Here is a 26,681-nt window from a genome sequence, read left to right on the forward strand (position 1 = left end):
CGGACGTTGTTAAGTGACCGCGACGTCAGTGACCAAGGGACTCTGAAAGAGGTCGCTGTCTTTACCGTTTGAGCAAAGAGATATTTTCGCGGAAGTAACATCTTCGAAACTTGCCTCAAAACCTCGAGAAAGCCTTAGGCCAACATTTTTACCTTTGGAGTGATTGCCTTCTCACTTGTAGCAATTCAACTCCCAGATACTAAAATTTAAAAAGAAACTCTAACCGAATAAAACAAAACTACGCATAAGCCTATAAGAACGCATTGCGAACCTAATTTTGTAAAAAAAAACGTCCCTTGTTCCTTTTGCAGGTTGTCCAGCAACTGCGTCAGTATGTATGAAGAGAGGAGGTAGTGACAAAGTAAACATTATCGGACTGACAAGCACACAGAGAATGAGCATGAAAGGTGAGCAGCTTGGGTGCCAGGGGCTTGTTACCAAGGGGCGCATCTGACATATTCAAAAATGGACCGCTTTGATAGTGACGCTGTGAGCTTCACCTCAAGTTATACCACTCGAGGAAGTGGAGGCAAACCCTCCTAAACATATCAAAACTCGAGGTCCTCTACTTCCTACATACTAGGAACATATGCGATCTAGCATGTTCGGTTTAGAATGGCAGATTTCTATCTTTCCCAGACGAAAACGGGGCTGCCCCCTCCCCGCTGCTGTTATGTGGTCAAGTGTTTAGACATTTTAAGGTTTAAAGTTCACCTCTTTGTATATTCTCTCGAGTTTTGCCCATAGGCAAGATTCAGGTAAAAGTTAAAAGTTTTAAGATTATATTCCAGGTAAGTGGCCCATGAGGCTGACTTTTATCTCCGGTCTCGGTTAGCATAGGGCGAGTGGGGTTATTTGTACTCTCCCCTGGATGGGATGCTAGTCCATCGCAGAGTTATCCCCTCCCCCCAGAATTTAATTACCCAGCGACCATTTCAAGCTCCCTCCCAGAGACCCTAGGGGCACTCTGACAGAAAACCGTCTTGCCAAAGAACACGAGACAGGTCAGATTGCTACCTCCTGGGCACTAGTCATTTGGTCACCGCGTTCCGTTGCTAATAGGGAACGTATTGTGTTTGCAGGTGGCCAGCTTCAGTTGACATATTCTGGACTCCCCCCAGTCGAAGGATGTTACAAAAGTTCAAATTCGAAAGTGGTGTTTTTTTTTGAATGTGGAAATCATGTCGGGCAACCACAATTTGAAAGGTACGTTAGGCGAGTGATAAAGTGCTGTACTACGAAATCAACGAAGTGAGTTTTAAAGGCGTAGTTCTGGTCTGTTATAATCAGCGACTAACATTTTCACCTGTGCACTTGGCTAAAATTGTGCATTATCTTGCGCTGTACATGCAATGATATTTTTCCGGCGGAATATCATTGACATTTGGAGTGAGCTACCTTAAATTCCGGCAATGTACCTTTCGCGCGGGAAATTTAAGCAAGTGAATTCATTAGCTTGCAAATCTAGTTACATTTTGGATATTTTTTCTTTGTGTTTCAAAAGTTAGAACACATGAAATATCTCTGAACTAACGAAATAGATATATGACTAGGTTATATAACATCATCATCATCGTTATAACTTTATTTGAGTGTCGAATGTATTTAGCATTGTTGTGCTAACTGGGGACACTAAATAAATAAACAAATATTGCAAATAAAACACAAATTATAAAGAATCCCAACTGGTGCGAGACCGACCAGTTGGCTATATTACACAACGCGGTCGAGAAGTTGAACTCGGGGCTACCGAGAACAAATCCAGGTAGCAGTAGGGTGGAGGGATTGAACCAGGGACCTCCAGATGTCAAATCCAGCGCCCTAAACCACTCGGCCACGCCGCTCGACAAGTTTTCCTTACCAATGGCTCAAAAAGATCAGTTACTGGGCCCTTAAATAAAGTTGCCTAATTAAGCAGAATCAACGTACTACGAGCTTTAGGGGACGTCACACGGCACTTTTATCGAGAGATGGAAAATCTCAACTTTCACGTAGTCCTTGATGACCTAAGTCACCCGACAAAATGTCTCGGAAACAGATAAAGGACTGGTAACAAATGTCCGAGAAGCAGAAATCCTGTTTAAAATGTTTCAACAAAGCTTTGCAATATTTTCCCTCTTCTGGCCAGTCTTTGGTAAAGAAAAACTTTTTTATCAATATTTTACGAAAGTGTTTCATAAGACCAAAGGTTTTCACAGCGGCTGATGCAGGTCGTTCCTTTATTAATCAATCTGTGTATTTCACCAAAGGGAAGACTGGTCATCATGTTCGTTTATTATCAAATGGAGAAGTTCAGTAGCCTGCCAACTTGAAAGGTAAGGACTCTCAACAATACTGGTATCTGCTTTTAGAAAAAACCCAGTTGATTAAAACGCGCGCTAAACGCTGCGCATCTGTGACTGTTAGCGTAATATGAAGCACCAGGCGCCTCTAAGAGAGGATTCACAAGATTGGCTGAGAAAACAATAGAAAGCAAAGCAATGAACCTAGCCCGGTGCGTGAAACAGAGAACGGGTGAAATTACAGGTTCGGAAGAGGTGATTTGGCTGCCTAATGAAGGCGCAAGCAAAGAAAATTTAAATTCTGGTTATCGAGCTGAACGAGGAATTTTACATTCTATTTTACAGTTTTCAATCTACACTGCAGTGCAAATTAACTATAAACTTGACTGCACTCAGCCAATCACAATGAAGCAATACAGGGTCGACTGCACACAGTTGTGGTTACCCTTTCTCATATTGTTCCTTATCTTAGCACCTGGTACTACTGCCAGAAAATTTGATTTATTTTCGTTATTTGTTTTCAGGAAGAAGGTTGAAGAAAACAATTGCATTCTTAAACATCCTGTCACGGGCAGAAGCATTGATTTCAAAAGACTTGCTCACGATTCCAAGAGGTTAGATTGGTTTAAAAACAACAAAGAATCACGTGAAGACAATTATAAACGTGTGTTTGAATGTTGTTATCAGTGGTCACTTTCTCTCTCGGATCGCCTTTTCTGAAACATAGCTAAACTTCGTGTGTGCAAATTTTGGGTGCCGCTTAATGACAGTCGAAAACTCTCATCGCGACGACCAAAGGGTGGTCGCAGCCGCGTGGCAGAGGTGACTGGTTATTAGGCGTTCTATTTACAGTACATTACTGACAATGATTTCGGGACTTTGATAACTGGCCGCTTAACAGGGGGTGGCTGCTTCGACTGTTCGACTATTCCCAAACAAGTGAAAAAGAATAAAAACACAAGGCGAAGCAACTTGCATTTGATTCAAGTTTTGATTGGATCTCTGGATTTTTCATTTTTTTAGCTTTTTGTTTCTGACCAGACTGATAAGTGTGGTTTTGATTGTGCTCAATGTTGAAAGCCTCTATATTTCATGTCTTAGTTAATTTATGAACTGTTGTTGTTCATTTGTTAGTACATGGAAAGTACCGGGAAAGGATGAGCATAATAACGAAGTGTCTTACTTTATAAATGTTTGCGGTAACGTGGATGATGACAATGCGCCCGTGGACTGCAACAAGAAAGCTCAGCTCTGCATGGATAACACACCATGGCACGTGCGATCCAAGAACTTTTATTACGAAGGTATGTTCCACCTTAACACCTGGCTCGGCAGTAGAAAAGTACACTACATTTTTATATAGTGAGTAAGCAGACACCTCGACCTGGTCTATTGCAAATTCGAGAATCTAATGGCTAGTTCTCTCTATTCAGACACGCATGCAGGGAATCATGGTGGTTGTATTCATTAAAACAAATATCCAGTCCAAGATGATGAATACAATTACCATGATTCCCTGCGGGCGCAACTCATGGAGGCAGTTGGCCATTTTGTAGTTGGCTTTTGCCTCTGTGTCAAAACGAGCCCGCGTGCAAAACCATTCATCTGTGTTCCGCTTAGAGGTTAATTTTCTTGCAAATCAAACTCATTTTCATATGAAAGGTTTTGCACGAGGACTCGGTTTGAAACTGAGGCACAAACTTGCACACTGTTCGTGTCTTTCTCCGCGGACTGTACTTTCTTTATGCTCCGGCTGGTCACTTCCTCGCGTTCTCTTTACCTTACTATTACTAAAGCCAGGTTAAATATACATTAGTTAATTAACGATTTTATAGTAACTAAGAGATCCCTGAGAGGAAAGTAATTCCTTTAAAAGTAGAGTTACCCAAGGTAATTAAAACGTGATTGAATAACTCGGCAGAACTGTTACCGTGTGCTTAATCGTTTTCGTTTTGTTTTCTTTTTCTTTTTCTTTTCTCTGCGGTAACTCCCAATAAAATCTTCCTTACTACAGACGTTCGTTTTACCTGGCTCTAGTTACCCTTTGGTTTTGTTTTTCCTCTTGGTAGGCTCAATGTTCTCTCTCGAGCTGGCAACAAAGGAAAAGACAACTGTGGTGATTAACTTCCAATGCTCACTAGGGGAGGGAGTGGTGAGTTTTTGTTGCTGTTGATGGAGCTCTTACCAACCTATGTGAAAGATGGATCATTATTAAGGCGGGGGTTAACCTAAAATGCTGTAAAAAAAATTTGAAGTTTTGTTTTCATCGGAATTTGAATCTTACGGTATTGAAGTTTTATTTTGAGAATTTCTATTACTGTGAGTTCAAAGTACGTTTTCTCAAAACGAGTTATTTTTGCCTTTGAGAAAAGATATTTTGAGAAGGATTTGTTCAATTGAGCTGAAATTTTCAGGATTTGTTGTTCTGAGTAAGCTTTGTGTTTTAAGCAGAGAACTTTTCCATCCAGTGCATTTTGAGGAAGTTATGCATTGAAACGTACGCTGGATTTTCTGTATCAGATTTAACTGGTCACCATTTCATGTGTTTTAAACTTTCCAAAAATCTCTCGGCTTAAAACAGTAAGCTTGTTTTTTTTACTATTGAAAAATGTAAAAATTATATATTTTGATCAGTTCTTGTAGGAGTTATCTTTTCTTAAGTAAACCCTGGCATTCCCCAGCGGATGGCCGATTTAATCAGCCGGTGTCAGGTTACAATACAGTTCTAGGGTCCAAAAAAGCTTTCTAAAAATGTATACTTTGCCATGGTTTTCAATTAGATCTTACCACGAGAAAAGTTTGATAAAATGGTGTGTTTTTATGTTAATCCCACCTGAAGTCCATCGCAGTTTCCCTTAACGTATTGGCCAGGTTGCTCTTGCTAACAGCTCTCTGTACTTATCACGTGACCTTGTCAATCAAAAACTGTTCAGAGTACAAAATGGCTACCAAGAATGAACAGAGCGAGGTGAAACTAGATAGGTGGCCAATTCGTGACTACTGATTCGTTAGATTTAGAGTCTGCAAAGAAAGTTGCAAATTTACGTGATTGTGAACATGCGAGTTAAGCTGGTTAAGTTAAGGAAATATATTTCGCCAGATTTTATTTTAAAAGCTAGGCAAAGAGCATAGAAACAACATTTCTTGCCATTTTTTTGCAGGGAAGTCCTAAGTTTGATTACGTGTCCAGCAACGCGCACCGCTTCTTTATATGGCCAACATCCATTGTCTGTTCAAACGACCTGTAAGTATTGCTCGTTATGCCGGGTGTATTGTATTTTACACCATGCCATAAAAAATACAACCAATCAGAATAAAGGAAGGTCGTAGTTTAATCGGCCTTCCCAACCTTCCCTTCCCAACCTTCCCATCATGCGCTGCGCGTATCTCGCATTGACAGTGTTGTCCACTGTATTTTCTATGGCGTGGTATAAAATAGTTACGCAATAATTTCTCTGGTATGCCATGGAATATCCTACTTGCCACTTATATTTTCTTGATATACACACTCGCCTTGAGGCATAACTCGTTTGTATATATGAACTCCTTCAAACTTTGTAATACTCTAATTGCCTTTTGTGATTTTGTTTGTCGATGTTTTTGTTGTTTTTTCAGGAGTCACGAAGTGACAGATATTCCTGAGGCTGGCCACAAAACAGCCAAGTCTGCTACAAAGAAAAACGTGGGCATCGCCTTTGGCGTGCTGTTTACGGTTTTTTTGATAGTAGTCTTTGCCGTTGTTTTTTATAAACCATCCAGAAGGTAAGTGACTTTTAACTTAATGGTAAAAAAAAAAAATTAAAAAACATCAATCTCAGGGAAATGTGAAGTAATCCCAGGGGAATGTCCTTTGAAGCCGCTTTTTGTTTTAAAGGGCATGAAACGAGCCGAAAGGCTCAATACTTATTAGAACTGACGTTTTCGCCTCGCTGGTATGCCAAACTGCTGATAACTGCGGTACTTTCGATAGAAATCACTCCACTATGGTACTGAATTTTCGTTCTGTGTGTTTATTATTTTAGACATTCTATTATTTCCTGTGTGCGGATGAATTTCAAGAGACATGTTCTTCGGAAGGAGATCAAGTTTCCAGTGCACAGATATCAAAAGGTATTACCACGCTTAGCCAATATTCACCCGCGGCCAGTCTCAGTGTGTTTTATGGTCTTTGTCTTTTAAGGCTTAAAAGCACTTTCTAGAGCGGACAGAAGCGCTCGGCTGCACCTCATCCATCTCTGTCCTCTTCTCTCAAGTTTTTTAAAAAATTTCCGCGTGCACATAACAAAAAAAAAAAAAATGCGCACGGCCGCTTTAACTATTCCATTTTAGACCTTATTATATCTCTCATTTACTACGTGCGCTTTGATTGGTCAATTTTAACGGGCCGTATTCTACTGTACGGCCCGCTAAAACTTCAAGTTGTTTTTGTTGCCAAAATGTTTCGTGATTAATCAAGTAAAAGATTAAAACTTTCTTTTACTTTAAATTGTGTATTAAAACGTGCTAATGACTTAACAACGATTTCAAATTAACTCGTTTTGCTTTCGACTTGCTTCAGAAATTTGAAGCCGTTGCGCGTGAATAGAAATCGTTCCCGAATCCGTAGGGAAAAAACTTGGTCCGTAACTCACAGTACGGACCTCCAACTCGGTTAGTAAGAGGTATTTATAGACAGTGTTCCTGATAGAGAGTATTAGTAGGTTTTTTTTAACTCAGGAAAGGCTGTTAATCTCAAGAATACATGTTGCTTTTGACAGCTGAACGTTTCCGATGACGATGAAGCAGATTCACTCATAAAGGAAGCAGAAGGCAGCGACGAGGAAGTGGAAAACGATGATGACGATCTCTTGCCATTTTAGCCGAGAGAGACTGGATATACAATGCATTGCAAGCACAGCTGCATCTCGGGATACCTTAGTTAAGAATGAAACGATAGTGACAACAGTCGCTTCCAATGTTAACCGAGAGAAACTGGGTACAGTGTATGCCACTGACCATCCAGTTTGTAGTCAGATTTGCATCTCGTGCTTTCAGATAACATTAATTGTGTGCAGATGAGTTTTGCTAGACAATGAGACGTACGCGAGTGTACGTGATGTGTAGAGATGGCTGTGTGGTCAGAGGTGTAATATAATGGGTGACAGATTAATGCTCAACTTTGGCGCCAAATTTCTACGTTAATTTATATTTTCACTCGTGAAATTACAAAATTGCCATAGCAACGTTTGGCGCGAAATTTCTCGATACTATAAGCATTCAAAAACCAACGATGGTAAGCGTAACTTGTCACCTATGATATTTTGACACGGCGCGCGTGAAATTATTTCCTAATTTCACTCGTCGCCATTTGATTACCCATACGAATTCATGAATGTTGTTCTCGTTGGGATCTAGTTAACTGCCCGAAATAACAAAAGGTAGACTTAAAGTCTGGACTTGTGAGACCAACAAGTTATTGGTCACAATCGTGGAAAGGTTTTTTTGAAAGTAGAATTTCACAGCCAGAGTTGTTAACTCACCGCAAGTATTTAAATCCAAAGTTTTGTGAACTTTTTCATAATAAATTCAATCAGGCTAGTTTTCAAGAATTAAGGGAGAATTAAGATTCTGACCTAGTGACGTAACGTAAGACCAAATGACGGTGAACTTTTCATTGTAGCAAAGTCGTTTTTACAGGGGAGCTTAAATTTTTTTTACAAAAATTAGACAGATAAATTTTAAGATGTGAAGTTAGAATTGTAATTATTGAAATTGCCATCTAGGGTGGCCAGAAATACTTAGAGATAAAACGTTAAAGTGCCACTATGATGAAATTCTCGATATCCATGTTTTTACATTTTCGTACACAATAGGTCTCTGCTAGATATCTTGGCGCATTTCAGTTTATTACGAACATTAGAACTCGCCGTTTTTAGACCTTTATTTCCGAGAATTTACGGCCGCCATTAATTTTCCTTGTTCCAAGTCTTGGTTGAGAATTGGAGAAAATGATGTCATTTTCTCAAAAATACCTCACGGGTTGAAATTATAATAACAATTCATGAGGAAAATTGCACGAATATATGAGCCAAAGTTTTTGTTATTCTTTATGCGAATTGCGGCTAATTGTTATTATAACGGTAACCCGTGCGGTATTTTTGAGAAAATGACGTCATTTTCTCCAATTCTCAACCAAAACTTGGAACAAGGAAAATTAATGGCGGCCGTAAATTCTCAGAAATAAAGGTCCAAAAAAGATGAGTTCTAATGTTCGCAATAGATTGAAATTTGCCAAGATATTTAGGAAAGACCTATTGTGTACGAAAATGTGAAAAATTGGGTATCGAGAATTTCATCATAGTGGCACTTTAATTATGAGGTTTCACTCTTATAAATTAGCGAATTTTCACTTGTCTAAAGGGAATGGTCGGAAAAACGACTGACGCCTTCTAGCTTTGTTGCTTCAAAAAACAGCAATTTTCTGGGTTTAAATAGCGGTAATCGTTAATTTTGAGCTTCTCGATGAATGGTTTGTTACGAGGTTAATAAAGGAGAAGTTTTATTTAATAATCCATGTTACTATGGCTTTAAATTAACAGATGTGCTGAGGTTATACAAACCGAACCAGGACGTGGTGCTTTAGAGCTATGCAAGCCAGTTAATTTGTAGCGACCTCAATTCAAACTGAAACAGTAGACCATGCTACACCAGGGCAGTGTACAGCTGTTTATAGAAAAGTTGTACTGTACGAAAGCGTAAATTGAAAGCCCCTGTGGTATTATAGGCAATGGTGGTTTACGGTTGCTTGATTGAAGCTCAAGGTGTTTCGGCTTGAAGGAAACAGCGCCAACACGTGTGTTTCTTCCTGCTTGCTGAAACACTGTGAACCTCAATTAAGCAACGCCAAATTATTACGACCCTTAATACCAATCCACGTTGTTCTGTACGCTTTTACGCTTTCATGGGACAATCTTTGTCGAAACAAATGTATTGCGCACAAGCTCCCAATAGCGTTTTCATTGTCGAAATTTAATGTCATTTGAACACGTGTGTTCCCTCCTCTTTGTGTTTTGACTGGTCCAGAAAACTCGTGCAACACGTTTTAATCAGTAGGCCATTGTTAAGTCCTTGTGCCTCTGTTTCAAACGAGTCTTTATGGAAAACCTTTCAAATAGAAATAATTTCAATTTAAATTAAAATGAACCTGAAGGCGCAACGTGTTTCCATATGAATGGTTTCCAAATCATCGTTCGTTTTTGTTCCTCCTGACAGGTTACCAAAACAGTGAAGTCAACACAGCCTGCATTTGACGTATTTTTATTATCTCTAAGTCAAATTTTCCTTCACCAACCAAATTACAGAAGTTTAGTATCCATTTGATATTTCCTTTAGTTTTTCCCTGGCTCACTCTATTGCTTGCTTTCTGTCAAGAAAATTAGTCTTGGTTACTAAGAGTGTCGTTAGTGTTTAGAATAATCAACGTCTTCAAATCTTTCAGCAATGATCGAAGAAAAACGAATGTAAATATAACGAAATGAAGCAAAATTAAAGCGAGAGATCATATGTTTTCATGAATTATATTATATCATTCATGCTGACCAAGATAATATTTTCCCGGGAAAGTGATTCTGAAGTAAAACAGTCTGTAAAACCGCAGTGACTACACCTTGGAAGTTGCAGTTGAAAATTGTATGAAAAAGAGCATAATACGTACTTGGAAGGCAGTTTTCCCACTTGCCGTCCTTGTCAAAGTTTGACGTTGTAGCGCACCAAGGCATCCACACCCAATCTATGATGCATTTGTAATGTTTCTTTCCTTTGAACGTGAAAGGAAATACGCAGCATTTGTCATTCTTGGCTTTCCACGGACAAGCTGCAAAACACGAAATACAGTGTATACGTACTCTCCTTAGTAATATCACATCAAAAAAGACAGGACAAGGAAATTCTTTTGCTTGGTCATCGTTGCGTCATCATCAGAGGGAGAAAATACGAATACCGAGGAAGTGTGAAGTACAGGAAGGTTTCAAGCACCCAACAAACACCTAAGCAAACATGTTGTCTAAAAGAGGTAGTAAAGTGAGTTTTGTTCTTACCGATAGCAGTTCCGTACAGCTCAACTCTCATACAGGGTTTGTAGTTCCATTCCACCGGAAGGAACCGAATGAAATGTGCTGTAATTGGTCGGTTTAAATCATTCTTCACCATGTCATTTGCGTTAGTGTTAGCTGTGAATTCCTGCAAGAAAAACAACCGTGTACATTATTGCAAGACGTGTATTATTATAAAAGTGTTGGTGGTGAAACGTGACTTTTCACTCGCAAAGGACTTGCCATACAGTGTAAAAGGCAAGAATGTTATATGTTAAGCGTGATAGAACTATGTTCAAGATGTTGATAAGTCCTAACACAAGCTACTCGGAAAACACTCTGCTTTCTAGACGGACAGTAGCAAGGATTACATTTGCTGCATGTAATATAGGTATAATTTTATTATGAGACATGCCCGAGCATGCATATGAAGTCCTCCTGGTTTTCCTGGCTCATTAAATCACCGCAGTACCGTAACTACAGTAACTATATGAAGGCCACGAGTCGGTTCCTTAAATCCGTCACTAATGTCCTCTTCACTGTTTTGGTTCTATGCGCCTGCTGTGTTTGTCTGCTTTGCAATCTATCTTAGGAACAATTTTCTCAGCGAGAACTGGTGCTTCAGCCCCCACCTACATATTGTGAATTCACCCACCATACCTTCACAGTTCCATTTTCAGTATACAGCGTAAAGTTCTCGCCGTCCACGGAGTACTGAATCCGATATTTCTTCACCCAGTCGGTCTTGTGGAGAGGGGAGCCCTGAGTAGCGACGGCACAGACGTTGTATCTAGCCGGAAACTCCACTTGAAGAAAATACTCCTTATCCGCTTCCCCTAGAGTGTTTGGGCACCAAACACCGTCATCATTGTTAAGGCGGCCCGCCTCAGGTCGGAAGGCGTGGAAAGGTTCCTGCCATGACGACGCAACGATGTTGTCATCCGCGATCTTTCCGTTCTCCATACCGATTGGATAACCGCGGCACGCGAGATCTGGATTAAATAGAATAAAAAACAAGATTATAATTATGCCATCCCGCGTCAGGGTTATTTGCCTGGAGTGAGAAGATATGTGCGCATCTCGAAGTAAAAAAATGTACTTTTAATCACCTATCTACGTCCTGAATAATTGGAGGGGTTTCGCAGAACACACACAAAACATGACAGAGGGGGCTGAAACTGTGGAATAAGGTGGGATAAGATGGAATATTCTCAGGAGAAAGAATCGAGAGTTAATCAAGGTGTGATCACAATAAGTGTTAAATGTGAAATATATGCAACACTGAAAACTGGTCGAGTGGAACAAGGAAACTCTGTCAATTGTTTGGGCCTTCCATGGTTAGCTGCTATTAATTAGCACGTAACGATTAATGACCCAAATTAAACCGCTAGTTTTAGCCTTTTTTTCATGGGTTTGGACGCATTTGGTACGTTTTTCCGAAAAACCTGAATAAACCCTGTTCAAATGAAAAGAAATAAAAAGCCAAAACCCTTTTAGTTTAAATTTTTTCAAAAAAATTAAGAAAATTATAAATTTTCTAGCATATCCTTGATTCATATTGTCCATATTCCAGGTGCGTGCAATGCGCATTGTACGCTATGTCATGGGGGGTTACATTCTCATAAAGCAGAATTATTCGCAATATTGTGGAGTCTGACCAATTTTCAAGAAAATTCACAATTTTTGCCCGTTATTTACACGTTATTCACATATCTCAGCATGTCGTACTGATGCATCAAGCCTGGCATAAAGCCGTTATTTTTTATATCTCTTGGCAAAGTGAAACATTTCTATCAGTGCAAACTCACAACTCCCTGATGTGGAAATGGATAGACTGTGGGAAGGATGAAAGGCGCGGGACCACGTCTCTCTTCCTTCTTATCAACCCCTGCTTTATCACTTTCCCCCAGTCGACTCGCGCCCCCGTCGGACACTCAGAGACGGTTTGGGACGAGTCAGTTTTCAACCTGTCTAATTTTATTGTCGAACACCAAAAAAAAGTATATATGTCTAGTCATGATTTCTTGCTTGTCTTATTTTCGTGAGATCACAGTTAAATTCACTGAATAAAAAATAAAGAAAGCTTAAGTGTGGTTTGGGCTCTCTCCTCCGCAGAGGCTCTGACAGGTTTTAGGTGGGGAGAGTCCGCTGTACGTAGTGAGTGCAGGCGTAATAAAATGGCGAGAGCGGCCGCGAGACCCTCTGCCAGATGTCACGCCCAATATGGCCGCCATCTGGGGGAGGTAACTTTTCATCAGTATTCCTCACCGGGGTATGCCGCACATGTTTGTCGGTCAGCAAAATGGCGGCCAGATTGGAATGTCCTGTTCTGCGGTTACGCGATGTTCAAGTACAAAAAACGTATTTGGATGCGTGGAAAGCTGGAAAACTTTGTTGTCCTCATAAAGACTGTTTGTCTGAAAGTATTTTGCTATGTAGCGATGGCTTAAAGCATCACTTCAGAAGACCCGCCATGTGGCGATCAAGAAATTAAAGAAGGAAAGAATATCTTAAGGAAACGTTTGGCAGATGAAACTCTGAACAACTTATTGATTCTGTCTCAAAAGAGAAGAGAACAAGTAAGGTTTCTTTGAAGTGTTGTTAAATTCATTGATTATCGAGTACGAAATTTCCTTGCAGTGCTGCTAAACTTAAGCTTATTAGTTATATTTTTCCTCGACCAAATAAATGCTTTTCATGTGTATTTTGAAATGTACTCGATCAAATCGCTGATATATTTCCTGTAAGAAAAATATTGCTGTAAAAAGGAGCTTTCTGTTCAGCAGTATAATCAAATTCGATAAATTTAAGCTTCAGTTGAAAGACTTTTCGTTAATAAACAACAATCCGTACCAAAATATTCTTTTAAAAGCAGCACAAAAATACCACATGTAAGATATGTATTAAATTTCCTGTTTTCTTGTTTTAAATAAAGCTCAGGAATGGTTGATTCGTTGATGTGTCAGTCTTGTAAATAGTCTTTATTTGCTGGAAATCCCCTTGAAAACTTATAAATTATTCCATTTATTATTTTATTGCACAAACACCAAAAATACTTAACAGTCAAAATAACTTCAACTAAATACATACAGTTGCAGTTAATTTTCATCTTTAACGTTGCATAATTATTTATTAAACTCGCTGATCACCTGTCTTCTATAACAATCCAGAATTCAGCTCATTATGAATCATTCACCATTGAATTCAATGATGAATGTTTTGCCTTAGTGGCAACACACGAGAAAGAGGCAGCAAAGCTGTTTGGCCTTTACCTTTGGCATAAAGGAGTATTGAACTGGCTGGAGGCTGGAAATAAACCTGTAACAGTTGCCGTGAAGAACAAGTGGTTGGAGTCAACATTTGCCTTGTGGCGAAATAAGGAAAAAATCTATGCAGAAGCCACGTTTCATAAAAAGGTAGCTAGAAAGATAAATGGGGTAATTGTCTTTGTCCCACTCCAAATTTAATTGTGGATGAAAATATGAAAGACATACCATAGAATAAAACAATGCATTCTGTTTGTTGTTGGATGTTTTAAATTTTTATTCTTTCATGTTAACTTTTAACTAAATTAACATACACAGAGTAGAATTTTGAGACTTTCAGAACTGCACCTAAAACATACAATTTTTACCCATAAAGACAAGATTATTTTCTGACTCCTCTGGGAGAGTGCTGTAAAATTCTATCCTAACACTAGTATTTAAAATTAAGTACTTTTAAAGAAATTAAAAAACACCATTTCACAAATTATCCTTACTGGTCTCAAACATTTTCATGAGTACTAGTTGGGAGAACTTGTATACACATCAAGACATAAGTAAATATTCATCATTGGAGATCATTTCTTTAATTCTCATTACCTATGTGTTACAATTCACTGATAACAGGAGAACATTGACCAGCAAATTAATTAAAATTAACCTCTGTTTGCCCAGATATATTCTATTCTTTTTGGCCAATTTTCTTGTTGAAATCAGCCACTGCCATGCCCCCCCCCCCCCTAAAAATACCTTCACCATCTTCAAAAGAACTGCTTCATGTGGCAAACATAATCTTTTGTCTGCTATTTAAATTGTAGTTTCAGGCAAGTCCACTACCTACTCCTGCACCTGAAACCCAGCCAGTTCATGCTGGAATTATGCAAGGGGTTCCAGATGCCGTGTCTAAAGAAGATGAACCTCTCCATGTCATGAAGACAGTTTTCGGATATGATTCCTTCCGTGAGGGACAACAACAGGCCATCCAAGCCATAGTTGAGGGCAAAGACTGTGTAATATTGATGCCCACTGGGGGAGGCAAAAGCTTAATTTTTACTATTGCTTCCATAATTAAGCAAGGTCTAACTGTCATTATTGAACCTCTAAAATTTTTAATGGAAGAGCAGGTTGCTGCTCTGAGGGAAAAAGGTGTGTCTGCCTTTTACTTTAACTCTTCAATCACAGACACAGAGATGGATTTTGTAGTTCACAGTCTTACTCGGTTTAGGTCCCAATATGTTATGCTTTTTACTAGTCCAGAATGTATTTTTAATGTAAGACTTCAAAATGTCTTATCAAACTGGAAAGGCAATAGCCGGCTGGCCTTCATTGCCATTGATGAAGCTCATTGCGTCGATTCCTGGGGAGTTGGCTTCAGACCAGATTTCACAAGACTAGGAGAACTAAAAAAGTTTGGAACTGCAATGGCAGCTTTTACTGGAACAGCAACACCCCATACTTTGCAGGTAGTTATTGACAGCTTAAAACTCCAGCAGTGTACTGTAATCAAGACATCTTTTATGAGAGAGAACCTGTTTATTGAAGTGCAAGAGAAGAAAGACAATGCAAAGAAACAAGTGGCCACAATACTACAGGAGAAATTTCAGAATAGTTGTGGAATTGTTTACTGTGCAAGGCGTCAGGATGCAATGGACATGGCTCAAGAGCTAAAGAAACACAACATAAGTGTCACATATGTCCATGGCACCCTAAGTGATACTGACAGAAAGAAACATGAAGAACTGTGGAGCAATGGCAATGCCAAAGTTATGTGTGCAACAAAGTGCTTTGGAATGGGAATCAATAAAGAAGATGTACGATTTGTCGTTCACCTAACATTCCCAGAGTGCCTTGAAGACTATTACCAGAAAATTGGAAGGGCTGGGAGAGACAGAAATCCTGCAACATGCATTGCTTTGTTCAAATTTGAAAACCGGTCTTTTCATCTGCATAACATCAGTAAAATTCAAGATGAAGGTAACAGAAATGAAAGGTACAATAAACTCAATCAATCCAGCCTAATGTGTGTAGGCATGTGGGTCTACTATCATATTTTGGGGAAGATGATTCAATCCCTTGTGAGGAGGCATGTGATGTGTGCACAAGAGGACCTGTAGCAGAGGAAATACAAAGTGGCAAGACAGAACTTGCCAAAATTGTCATCCACTGTCTGATAGAAATGCAGCCACTTGGCCATGGAAAAGTGACTGTTACTTTGCTTTCTCAAGTTTTAATGGGATCTGCATCAGCTGAGATCTTAACTAATGGTTTGGATAAACTTACCAGTTATTGCAAGGCTAAGGAATTTTTACCAGGAAGAAATGGAAGAAAGCTGTTGGTAAAATTAATATACTGCCTTCTTCTTAAAGGTTTCCTCAAAGAGAAAATTGATGGAGCATCTTCCAACATTCTCTTAACTGTTGGTGATGTAAATGGCATACTATCAGGATCAGACATGTTGACCTGAACTAAAACATAATTAGCCTCAGTAAGAGCTTAACCCTTTAAACCCCATAATCAACATACAAATTCTCCTTGATCTCTGCACTTTTAATTTGCTGTTTCTGCAGCTATGAGAAATTTTTGTTTCAGTTTGAAGGTAAATTCTCTTTGGTGATTGACTTAATATTGATATTGCAAGGAGAAATTTGAAGTTGATCACACTAGGGCCTTAAAGGGTTAATGCAGCACAAAAAATCCTGAACTTGTATCCATGACTGTTTTAATGATCCCCCTGGGGTCATGCAAACAGTTGACAATAATTTCATGTAAATACTCGAAAGACCAAAAAAGTACATCCTGAGTGATTAACTGGGTTTGCTGTTGTCAGCTTTAAATAACTAAGTTTTCTTTGGTCCAAGGTTATTGACTACTGGTACACAATTCTTCTTTATTTGCACCTTCCCAACAATCTGACTATCATTAGAGCACCTAGGAATAGCTTCTACATGTAAAATGATAGAATTAACCTTCAAAAAATTTGAGGGAAACTTAAGAAATAATTATTATAAATTGTGTGACTTCCTGACTTGCAATTGGCTCTATTTATTGTGTTGTTCCAGAAAACATCCATACCCCTCCTGCAGAAGGTTTTTTATCCCCTCAAATTTGTAATGACCTTCTGTGAGGTGGGTATATGAATATTTTCTTGAACTGCACATTTTCTGTCTGTAAAAGACACTTGGCAATTAAGTACTTCATGTTACACTTTGTTAGCCTTTTAAGCAGTGGATAAATACTTTCATAATTGTAAAACTTCACACTGCAAATTTCAAACTTAATTTGTCAAAAGGTCAAAGTGTAGGTCAGGAAAGGATTCATACAGCTTATCCTTGAATTTCTCTGCAACCTTTTTGGTGCCCTTCTCATTGACATCCAAATGACATTTTTGAACTTTACCACTTGGTTTGCTACTGCCTTCAAGAGTATACACATCAGGGGGGTCATCCGATTGAACTCCATTGAAGAATCCATTTTTTAAGCAAAACCACGTGCCTTTAAGCTGGTCTAGGAAAGAGTTTGGAACAGAATGTCTTTGGGTGGTGTGCTCATCAAAACCTTGTTTGGAGGAATATGCTTTCCTGACAGCTTTAAACAGATCAATACTAGACATTATCCTTTCACACATCTTCACTGAGGTATGTCCTAGAACGGAAAATTACAGACATATTACATAAGTGAGGGTTTTTTTTTCATATTTATAATAATTTCTATACTATGACAATGTTCTGACAACTACTTAAAGACTAGACATTTTAAGTGATAGAATTTTTTTTTTTGATATTTCATGTTCAATAGGTGTCCACAACATTAAAAGAGAGAGTGCCTTGCTTGGCCATCTTTACACAAAAATAAAGTTTGATCAAATGAATTCATTTTTGTAAGGTATTTGATTGGTGATGATAATGATAGTTATTTATAACATAGCTAGCAGAGGCTTGCAATCAAATACCTCCATTGTGCTCACTAAAGCATGAACCAGTTGTTAACTGGCAAATATATATGATTATTTAATTCATTCACAACTTATCTTTAGACCTGTGAGCTATATGAAATTTACAAAAGTTGACATGACAAAAATTGTTACAAAGCTGAAATTTTCCCCCAAGAACACATGCTCTTAAGTTCGCATGACATGTATCAATAAAACTGTTTCCTGCTATACATTGTAGTCTGGGCAACATTACAAAATCCATGACGTCAGAGGGTAACAGTACACCTTTGCCTGCAAATGTTGAGGGCCATCCTTATGTATTAATTATGAATTATAACAAATCACTTACTCCCTTAGGAAATCAATTAGTTAACTTTGTTTTCCTTGAACAAAATTAACTGTTTTCCCTCAGGACCAGTCATTTAGTATCAAGTGTATTCAACTGAGTGTCAAATTTGAATTAATTTCATCACTCAGACAATTTTCCCATATGATTAGGGCACTATTGTGCTGGTTGGTCAGGACCACCTGTCATATCATTACAACTGAACTGCTCTTACCTGACACATAGATCTTGAGTGGCTGAACTATTTCAGCTTCCACAAATGCATCCAATTCCATGGCTCCCCCTTTCTTTCCAGAAAGGTTAACTGCACAATTCTTTTGAAGCAATTTGCGGAATGCCAAAGGCCATTTTCCAAGAAAATTGACAACATGAGCAAATGTTTCTGTGAAATAGTTCTTGAAATTCAAATGAGCATAAGTGGGCAACTGCAGAATATAGCAAACCTCTCTTGCTTGGCCTAAAACATGTGATGTGGAGATGTCAAACAGTTCAAGGAGAGGCCCATAGTACAGGAACATTCTTGAATAGTACCTGAAAGCAACATTCCTTTCACTTGATTGCTCTATCCATTTAATGAATGCATCATATAGCACATCATTGTGGTTCCCTGACTTTCTGAGGCTAGCTGACCTATCTCTCGGACCTGGATAACAGTCACTTTTAGCAAATTCAATTACAGCAGCTATTCCATATGACCTAGCACAGTCTTGTACTGCTTCTTTTATTCGATCTTGATTTCCTGTCTCAAACTTTTTCTTCTTGAAAACATCAGAAATGAGCTTTGGTCTCTTCATTACCTTGTTGGCAATGTAGTGGAATCCACCAGGTCCTTGTTCTTTAAAACAGGCTTCACAAAGGTATCCTTTTGTATGCAGATCACCTGGTATTATCCCTGCCCACTCGTAAGCTGAAGCTCTCCCCATCACTCCCCTGATAGTTTTGCAGGTGCCTTGATCTCCTACTAAGCCTGTAACAAATCCTTCCGAGTTACAATCCACCTGTGATACTGGTTCATCAGATCCATCCCTGATCAAAATATCTGTTCTCTTAAAGGAGTCATCATAACCTGATATGTCATCATCCTCATTATCTGACGTTTGTGGGTTCAGTACTTCATATATTTCAGCTAGTTGCATTTGTTCTGCAATTTTAAGTGGGCATGGAATATTTGTGAACAAAGGCCCTCTCACACAAGCTCTGTGATTAACCAGAAGTTCACAGACCTGTTTGTTTTTCTTTATCACTGCTATTACAAGAGGTGTTGCACCACACATTTCTTTTGCATTTGGGTTGCAGCCAGCTTGCATAAGACAACAAGCAAGGTCATAGTTTCCTTGTTCCACAGCCATATGTAACAAGGTACGGCCAAGATGGTCTCTAACATCCTGCAGGTTAATGTTGCTCAAGTCTTGAATAACACGTTCCACTGAATCACTTTGTTTAGATTCCCACACCTTATCTGCAATGTTATTATACAGCTCAGTGAAAACTTGATCACACTTTGCAAAGCAACTCTTAACTTGCTGAATAGTTGTTCTATTTTCATCATCAGAATCACCTGCAAGCTCATCATCACCATCATCATTTGTGGTTAACTCTTGAGAACTGTCAAACTCTTTTTCTGTTGCCTCCAAGGTTTTTAATAAGTCAGCCATTTCATCTCTGTGTTCATACAACATGATTAAAAACTCAACATGTTCCCTGGCTTTTCTAAGGCTGAAATTCCCGTTCCTTTTGTCAAATGGCAATGTTTCCAGTTTGTCCACTTTATTGCAAAGGCCAAATTCCTCAGCAAACTGATCTAGAATCACACTTGTTCCTGTAAGGGTTGCATTATTTTCTAATGACAGAGGTAATATGTGAACATCAGTCTTCACTGTGGACATACTTGTGTCAAAAATGTTTTCAATGCTGGGAATGCTCAGTTTCACATTCTGTTGGGTACAACCATCAGCATTTGACAACCACTGGTTACATTGTTTTTCATTCATTTCCCAAATGGGTTTTTCATGTGGTGGAATCTTGTTCAATCCATCATAAAGCAACTGGAGAATGTAACTTTTACTGAACTTCTGCCAAATTAAAAAATGTTCATTACAGTTTTCCAATTGTATATTGTTAGCATTCCACCCTACCACATTGTCCTGGCTCTGCAGTGAAGTGTCAGGTGTACTCAACAAATCTTCAATGCCAGTGATGTCTGGGTTTAGTAATCCTCTAACAGTGAAGTTCCACATGTTCACCTTTGGCACCTTAAACAACCTATGGTGTCTTTGATATCCCCTGTGAATGTTCACATTGTCCAATAGCAAAAACAAGGGTTTCTCTGCTGGTATATTAGAGTACAGTTTGTCAAACTTTTTCCTGTTGTACCTGTCCAGGAATGACATAAGAGTGTCCCAGTGAAGAGTTAATCCAACTTTATTCAGCATATTGACCATTCGTGTACCAGCTCCATAAGCAACCAGAAGAATTGTAAAAACTAATGTTACATCATTTTGGCACTGATTGTTTCTCAGGCTCATTAATAGGCTTAGAGAGTGAACTGCTCCTTTCTCCTTTCTCCTGTCATCACTTGGAAAGAGAGTCTTAACAATGTCAAAGAGAAAGGGAAACTTCTCTGCAACATTGTTTACAAGATCTGTAAAAATCTCCTCATTGATAAAGACTTCCTCACCACTTCTCAATCCAAAACTTAATGTTTTTGATAACAAGTCTACCTCCTCTGTAAGTTTTGTTTTCTCTGACTGAGAAAGTGTGGATGACTGATCAGTTCTCATTAAAAATTGAATTTCACGCTCATAGATCTTGTCAAGTAATTCTGATTTAGCAGTTAACAATTCAGTTTCCGTTTTGTAAGCCAACAAAAGTGCTTGCAAGGCATTAGTCTCTCCAGCAGTTACCTTGGCAATAATATCCTCCAGAAGATCATTTCCTCTTTTTCTTGACTCAGCAATAAGGGCTTGTACATTAGCTATTTCACTATCCACAGTAACTGTTCCTGATTTATCATCTTCACAGTTAAAAGAAACTGCTTTTCTGATGTTAGTATAAACCCCTTTTCTTTTATTTAATTTGGAAGAGGGGAATGTTTTTGTTACAGCACGTGTGGCCAGCCCTTTCTCTTCTTTGTTTAACTGTAAAGCACTGAGAATGGATTCTTGTGTGGCTTGTTTCCCTGGACTTTCCACAAACCTTTCTTGGAGAACAGAAGAAAACGTTTCTTTCCTGTCCTTGTAAAATCGTCCACTTAAATTCTGTCGAGACCGTTTACTGGTGGGCTCAACCTTCGATGGTGTTAACTGTCTTTTCTGTGGGTCATCTAAAAAACCAAAGGAGGTTGTGAGGTTTTCGTTTAAAGGATTTACACATGGCAAAATGGCCACCAAAAGCACATAAAGCACTTAAAATAGAGCATTTCAATAACACAGCATATATATACAAAAGGAGATACGGCCGGATGTAGAAAAAAATTAAATAAGATTGAAACGGATTGCGATACCGATTTTTTGAAAAACTAGTAGACGGAACAGTTTTCAAAGTTTAAATCGTTTGTTTGTAACTTTTTATATGCTTAATTGTTACTTCCGAGAGACAGATTTGTTTGTAACGAAGCTATGGCTTTGTAAAGTTAGTGAACTAAAGGCCGAAATTTAATAAACGAAATGCAGCTAGTAGGGATAAAAGACAAAAAGAAGACATAGAAGAGGAATATTTACCTTCAAGAGACATCTCTTGGAAGGAAATGTCAAGCGCTTCCTCTCTTGCTTCCGCCATTTTGACATTTGACCTCCAAAAAACAACGTACTTGTCACTACTCCCCATAGTTTCAGCCAGGTTCCAGGGGGGGCTTCGGAGAACAATATTTTTGCTGTTTTTTGCGAAAATATGTAACGTTGTCTGGAAAATAACGATTGCTAATTGTAGTAGCATACCTAGCGCTGATTTTTGCCAAGTTTCAAGCTCGCAAAGTCCGCGAGGGCTGAGAAATTGATCAATGTACCAGAAAACGACAAGGATGTACCAGAAAACGACAAGCTTCTGGCAGAGGTTCCCCGCTCAGTGGATCCCGTTCTTTTGCGCCTGCACCCACCTTGCCCAGCGGATTTTTACAACGAAAGCCCCATTGGGAACCTCTGCGGAGGAGAGAGTGGTTTGGGGTAAACAGATCCCATACCTTTGCAGCGATGTCTTGAGATATTACAGCGGTATGTGTTCCAATATTCGTACTGTGGACATGCAAAATACAAATACATAACAGATAAAATATTCATGCCATTATACTCAGTTTTATTCTGTGTTGGAGTTGACACTCTCCTTTCTAAACCTAGCTACGCCTCATACAGTTCTGTCATGCATTGATTTGTTTCATTATGTCAGCTGTTCTACATTCAAGTCACTTTGATAAAATAAACACAACCTGAGGCAGTAACAATATTGTTACTTAATAATTGCGTTCAAAATGCATGTGTTCATTATATTAATTAAGCGTCGCACGCAGAACGTAAAAATACAGTTCTATTATTGAAAAACTAATCCTGCAAATAACATATTTTGAAAATTAAGGGAATTATACCATTGAACTTGTGGTACTGTTGATAATAGATCAGTACTAAACGGATATGCAATTTGAGTAATAAACAAGTTAGCGCGCCGTTCTTATTCATATAGTAAGGTGTACCAACCGTTTGTTCCGAATGATCAAATTTTTCCACCACTTCCTCAAAATCGCACGATTCCTCTCCGTAACACTCCTCGTCTATGTTATTGTCACCGATAAAGCGTTTGTGAAAAGACAAAGCCTTGTTCCTGCTCAGGACAACATCTTGGGCGCCGCGAGAGTGACCTGCACTTCCACAGAGCGAAGCATTAAAATAATGTTCTTTAGCGACACCCATAACTTAAAAATAGCAGCGATCAAGTGAACTTACTTGAGGAAATCTGGAAGATTGTTATCAGCAGTGAGACAACCCAAATGGAGAACATTTTTTGATGTGCCGTGTTGTGAAAGGTTTTCAGACTCTACAGAGCAGAGGTTTAGCGTTTGGGTGGCGTTTATTCTAGTCGGTTGTTAGGTCAACTGTCGAAACGTTTCACGATCAATTGTGGAACTTTAAATAAAACGTCAATCAGATGTATTCAGGCTGCATACAAACACAGCTAGTGTAATAATTGGATCGGTTTTTCTTGCCAGCGTTCGATATTTATTACATGGCGCCAAAAATTCTTGAGAAAGAGGACAAAAAAAAAAGAACTCAGTTAGACAATAGAAAGGTGGAGTTCTTTACTTTTTTGTTATTCAACCAAAAAATAAAAATCTGATTATAGTTACACTTACTTCTTATTAAAAGCAAGTTTTTACATCCCGTCTTGTGATCTCTACATAGTGTTTTGCAACAAAAAGTGACGTTTGGGTAAATTGTGCAAAAATTAATCGTAAACTAATACTAACATTGTGTACCCTGACTAATGTGACTGATTGTTTCTCTGGCAAATTGAGGGACGACAAAACATTATGCATGATTAATGAAAGAAATTTGAGAATAAAAGCCCATACTAACAGACCAACTAAACCAAGAGGGCGAACTGATGGTTTGTCAAATGGCTGGAGGCGAGAAAATCGTTTCCCGTAACAACCACTAAAGATATGACCTAAGACAGAGCGTCGAGTTATGGCGAGTGGCTCAAAAGAGAAAACTCTCTTCTCTCCTGACCATATTAAAACATGACTTGATAGCCTTCTAGTATGTATATCATTGTTGAATTCATTTTTCTAAGGCCCTCTCCACACTACGCCGGAAAAATTTGAAAACGCATGCAGCTTTATTTCTACGGTTAGGCCTACCATCCACACTAATACACTTCTAACTTGTAACCGCCCCCTCAGTGCTAGCTCAGTGCAACGGTGGAGAATAACAACTTTTTAGTTGTTTACGTCTCGGCAGCGAAAATCGAAACAAAGCTAGCTTATACGTACCATACTTCGTCCAATTGTTGTTTGGCTCAATGCTGTTGGTTCAGTCCTGTTTGGCTCGTTAATGTAAGGTTTGAGAGGAGTGGAGGAACAATAGAGAATCGTTTATCATTCAGAAAAGGTTTCGTCACACAGAAGAACATGACACAATCATTCAGCACTAGAATACGAACGTGTTTATTTGATGATTTCCTGCATGTAAAAACTACATATGCTAACCTCCTATTTAAAGACTCTAATGACATAGATAGGTGCAAAACGAGAACTAGAAAGTGGTTTTCCTTGCTTGAGCTGTAAGTGCTAAGAAGTCAATTTTGTGCTGGTGTGAACTGTGGACGCTCTTTCCTTGTCTCTTACTTCTTGGCTTCTAAGTCTTCCTCTGTTGATAGAAAGTAATTTTAGTCTATTACGGTAGAATTCTCCTTAAAATGGTCAGTTCCGTACAATGACCGTTCTCTCTATTCCCAAAGTGGTCGTTGTAGAAATGTTCGGCTTAAATTCATAACTAGCAGAAGGATTGTGTTACTAAGAGGTATTTCACCCAAAAGCACCATTTTTAGGAAACAATATAAATCACGCAGTCAATTTCAAGATGGAAGTTCTTAGGTCGGTCGAGAATGTAGAGACAAGACTGGCGAGTATAACAGAGGTAGGCAGTGAGTGTTTGCTTTTTTGTCAGTAGTGGTGAGACGAAATAACCCGAGCGACAGAAGCTGTGCGAAGAAAGTTAACGAGAACAGACGTAAATTTTAATTTCGTCGCGCCGATTTCACTGCTCGTTTCACTTCGTCTCGTCCCGATCAAACTTGTGCTGTAGAATGGAAGCAAATACATTGACTGAAATAGGACAAACCTAAGCACTCTCCCCATTCTTCATCCTCATCATAGTTATATGTTGTCGCACACCACTTCTCTCCAAAGAAAGTCGAAGCACAGGTAAAGTGTCTTTCTCCCTCGTACAAGAATGGAAGAACACAACATTTGCTGTCCGTTGTCCTTACAGTGCAGTCTGAAAGAAAGGAAAGAAATAGCTTAGGATGAGTCATAAAGCGATGCCATAACAGACCATTTTCATATTCCCGGTATTGGACTGGAACTAGCTTGCAAGTGAGGCTAATACAGGCAGTCTTTTCAAATGTAAATGGCATTTATCACTTTTAAATGATGTTCCCCGGCCGCGTTAGCTTCCAGTGCAAGCTAGTTCCAGTCCAAGACTACGAATATGGCCTATTATGGTGGAACAAGAAAATTGATATGGTGCAACGAAATTCAGTTATGAATAAATGCTTTCACTAAAGGTCTCGTGTAAACCCGTGTCTAAGTCTTTATTGAAGCATTTAGCTATTTATGTACACTTGTGAAACGTTTCGGCCGATCGAAACTGGACGTACATGTACAGTATAACAACTGGCTGATAAAAAAAAAACGGCGGCAAGTATTTTCTTCGTCAGTCTTATTTACCTTGTTTGTACCATTTTCTTTGTATGTTTCCCAGTTCTCTCTGTCCAGTGACGTCTGAATCTCGTATTTCGTGACGCAATCTGTATCGTATTGAGAAGATCCCTGCGTGGCTACTGCGCAGACTCCAGAACGCGGAAGGGTTTGACCGACCACAAACATGGCCAATCACAGAGTCACGAAATATTCTTACTGCATCTCACCTATATAGATCTATATAGGGGTGTAGAGCTAAAACCCGAATTCAGTTCACTTTTAGCCATCCCCCCCCCCCGGGGGTATTGGGAGGGGGAAAATATCCCCAAATAGCCTAATATCCATGAATCAATACAAAAGAGCGGAAATTCGCCTAAGTATGAGTTACAATTTTCCACATTTTGGTAACCAGCGTACATGTATACATCTACTTTTTCCTGAAAGCTACGTTTTGACCGTGCGAAGAGTGTTCCCGCCTTTTGCGTGCCTAAAATGCGTGAACGCTTGATACGTAGACTAGAGTGATTGCGATATTAGACATAATGCGAGAAGGTTTGGCTCAGCACTTACTGGCCCGGAGCACAGCAACACCTTGTGTTTTCATAGTTGGTGCGTAAGGGCAAGCTTAACCAAATCCTTAAAAAAACTTAGTCTGGGCTCGCTTGTTCAGAGCGCGCGATTAGCGCTAATATGAAACAATCTTGATCCAGCACGGTAGCAGTTTTTGGTCACCGATTTGAATTTATCAAAACCTGATTTTGAGCTAAACATGGTTAGATGTATGAAATTATCCTAGTAGTCAGACGTGATGATATTAAAAAAACTAAAAACTACTCAAAATTGTTATCACTGACTAAGAATTATAAAGTGGGACGTTAAAGCAACAATACTGCAACCTTCTTCAGCAATAATGTCACAGTATTTTAACGCAAAATTTCCCATTTTATATCTTTAGTCAAGGACAATTTTTTTTTTAGTTTTATTTCACATAGTTAGATGTAGTAAGCGACAATGAGATCGAAAATTTAAAAAATAGCTCTTTCTGAAAAAAAGAATGTTGTTGTTTTATTATGGCTTGGCAGCGGGATTATCATACCGGGTCACTTTTTCAATTTATTTTTTCAACCTATATTTCTCCTCTGATCGCTTATTGATATATAATTTTGCTCTCTATTGACAGACAAAGGAAAAAGAAGAATTAGCTTACCATGACTTGATCCAGGCAATGCCAGTAGGACAGCAAATGACAATAACATCAGCATTTTACACTAAGTCTAAAAATATTCCAGTTGTATTAAATGATAATTCTTTTGGACACCAAACATAAGGTAAATTAAGAACGCAATATTTCCAGCTCAAGAGCAAAAAAATAAGATGCACGT

General features: G+C 38.8%; 5 protein-coding genes across 8 annotated transcripts in view; 2 read left to right on the top strand and 3 right to left on the bottom strand.

The window, feature by feature from the left end:
- Positions 1–8,831, top strand: part of LOC110044407 (cation-independent mannose-6-phosphate receptor-like) — a 39,164-nt gene extending 30,333 nt beyond the window's left edge. Inside the window, exons 27-36 of the mRNA XM_089277544.1 lie at positions 312–407; positions 1,083–1,206; positions 2,250–2,315; positions 2,807–2,896; positions 3,417–3,586; positions 4,352–4,434; positions 5,444–5,526; positions 5,898–6,044; positions 6,305–6,392; positions 7,040–8,831. Of these exons, the coding sequence (XP_089133670.1) occupies positions 312–407; positions 1,083–1,206; positions 2,250–2,315; positions 2,807–2,896; positions 3,417–3,586; positions 4,352–4,434; positions 5,444–5,526; positions 5,898–6,044; positions 6,305–6,392; positions 7,040–7,141 (1,049 nt within the window). The 3' untranslated portion in view covers positions 7,142–8,831. The remainder of the gene's footprint in view (positions 1–311; positions 408–1,082; positions 1,207–2,249; positions 2,316–2,806; positions 2,897–3,416; positions 3,587–4,351; positions 4,435–5,443; positions 5,527–5,897; positions 6,045–6,304; positions 6,393–7,039) is intronic.
- A 731-nt stretch (positions 8,832–9,562) lies between these two features.
- Positions 9,563–23,119, bottom strand: LOC110044449 (discoidin, CUB and LCCL domain-containing protein 2-like). Of its 2 annotated transcripts, XM_020749998.2 has the most exons (7): positions 22,823–23,119; positions 22,577–22,737; positions 22,069–22,120; positions 11,012–11,343; positions 10,358–10,499; positions 9,976–10,134; positions 9,563–9,684 (listed from the first exon to the last, which is right to left on the bottom strand). In XM_020749998.2, the coding sequence occupies exons 1-7, from the start codon at positions 22,875–22,877 to the stop codon at positions 9,671–9,673; spliced, it is 915 nt and encodes a 304-aa protein (XP_020605657.2). In that variant the 5' UTR covers positions 22,878–23,119; the 3' UTR covers positions 9,563–9,670. The 2 variants fall into 2 exon arrangements, with proteins under 2 accessions (XP_020605657.2, XP_089133984.1); XM_089277858.1 differs by lacking the exons at positions 9,563–9,684; positions 22,823–23,119 and having other exon boundaries at positions 9,716–10,134; positions 22,577–22,816.
- On the top strand, positions 12,382–17,482 carry LOC149117574 (uncharacterized). 2 transcript variants are annotated; one of them, XM_089277815.1, is made up of 3 exons: positions 12,382–12,930; positions 13,522–13,767; positions 14,433–17,482. In XM_089277815.1, exon 3 carries the CDS (start codon positions 14,493–14,495, stop codon positions 15,726–15,728), a length of 1,236 nt encoding a protein of 411 aa, XP_089133941.1. In that variant the 5' UTR covers positions 12,382–12,930; positions 13,522–13,767; positions 14,433–14,492; the 3' UTR covers positions 15,729–17,482. The 2 variants fall into 2 exon arrangements, with proteins under 2 accessions (XP_089133941.1, XP_089133943.1); XM_089277817.1 differs by lacking the exon at positions 13,522–13,767 and having other exon boundaries at positions 12,383–12,930.
- LOC149117575 (uncharacterized) lies at positions 16,487–22,051 on the bottom strand. The gene is made up of 2 exons (XM_089277649.1): positions 18,106–22,051; positions 16,487–17,256 (listed from the first exon to the last, which is right to left on the bottom strand). Exons 1-2 carry the CDS (start codon positions 20,669–20,671, stop codon positions 16,889–16,891), a joined length of 2,934 nt encoding a protein of 977 aa, XP_089133775.1. The 5' UTR covers positions 20,672–22,051; the 3' UTR covers positions 16,487–16,888.
- An 899-nt stretch (positions 23,120–24,018) lies between the features above and the next one.
- On the bottom strand, positions 24,019–26,585 carry LOC110044443 (72 kDa type IV collagenase-like). Of its 2 annotated transcripts, XM_089278097.1 has the most exons (3): positions 26,507–26,585; positions 24,719–24,874; positions 24,019–24,244 (listed from the first exon to the last, which is right to left on the bottom strand). In XM_089278097.1, exons 1-3 carry the CDS (start codon positions 26,559–26,561, stop codon positions 24,219–24,221), a joined length of 237 nt encoding a protein of 78 aa, XP_089134223.1. In that variant the 5' UTR covers positions 26,562–26,585; the 3' UTR covers positions 24,019–24,218. The 2 variants fall into 2 exon arrangements, with proteins under 2 accessions (XP_089134223.1, XP_089134218.1); XM_089278092.1 differs by lacking the exon at positions 26,507–26,585 and having other exon boundaries at positions 24,719–25,028.
- Between the last annotated feature and the right edge of the window lie 96 nt (positions 26,586–26,681).

The sequence above is a fragment of the Orbicella faveolata genome, unplaced genomic scaffold (genome assembly GCF_042242905.1).
Source record: "Orbicella faveolata isolate gen_17 unplaced genomic scaffold, um_ofav_v1 contig_12, whole genome shotgun sequence".
Lineage (NCBI taxonomy): Eukaryota > Metazoa > Cnidaria > Anthozoa > Scleractinia > Merulinidae > Orbicella > Orbicella faveolata.

What these genes read in the sequence shown, in the direction of transcription:
- LOC149117574 (XM_089277815.1), top strand. Translation starts at nt 14,493, where the DNA reads ATGCAAGGGGTTCCAGATGCCGTGTCTAAAGAAGATGAACCTCTCCAT.
- LOC149117575 (XM_089277649.1), bottom strand. Translation starts at nt 20,671, where the DNA reads ATGAGAACTGATCAGTCATCCACACTTTCTCAGTCAGAGAAAACAAAA. An exon ending in ACTCAAGATCTATGTGTCAG is followed by an intron (nt 17,257 to 18,105) that starts GTAAGAGCAGTT and finishes TTTCCGTTCTAG; the next exon opens with GACATACCTCAGTGAAGATG.
- LOC110044449 (XM_089277858.1), bottom strand. Translation starts at nt 22,789, where the DNA reads ATGGGTGTCGCTAAAGAACATTATTTTAATGCTTCGCTCTGTGGAAGT. An exon ending in CTCAAGACATCGCTGCAAAG is followed by an intron (nt 11,344 to 22,068) that starts GTATGGGATCTG and finishes TATTTAATCCAG; the next exon opens with ATCTCGCGTGCCGCGGTTAT. An exon ending in GCTGTACGGAACTGCTATCG is followed by an intron (nt 10,135 to 10,357) that starts GTAAGAACAAAA and finishes CGTGTTTTGCAG; the next exon opens with CTTGTCCGTGGAAAGCCAAG.
- LOC110044443 (XM_089278092.1), bottom strand. Translation starts at nt 25,013, where the DNA reads ATGCCATTTACATTTGAAAAGACTGCCTGTATTAGCCTCACTTGCAAG. An exon ending in AGAATGGGGAGAGTGCTTAG is followed by an intron (nt 24,245 to 24,718) that starts GTTTGTCCTATT and finishes TTCTATCAACAG; the next exon opens with AGGAAGACTTAGAAGCCAAG.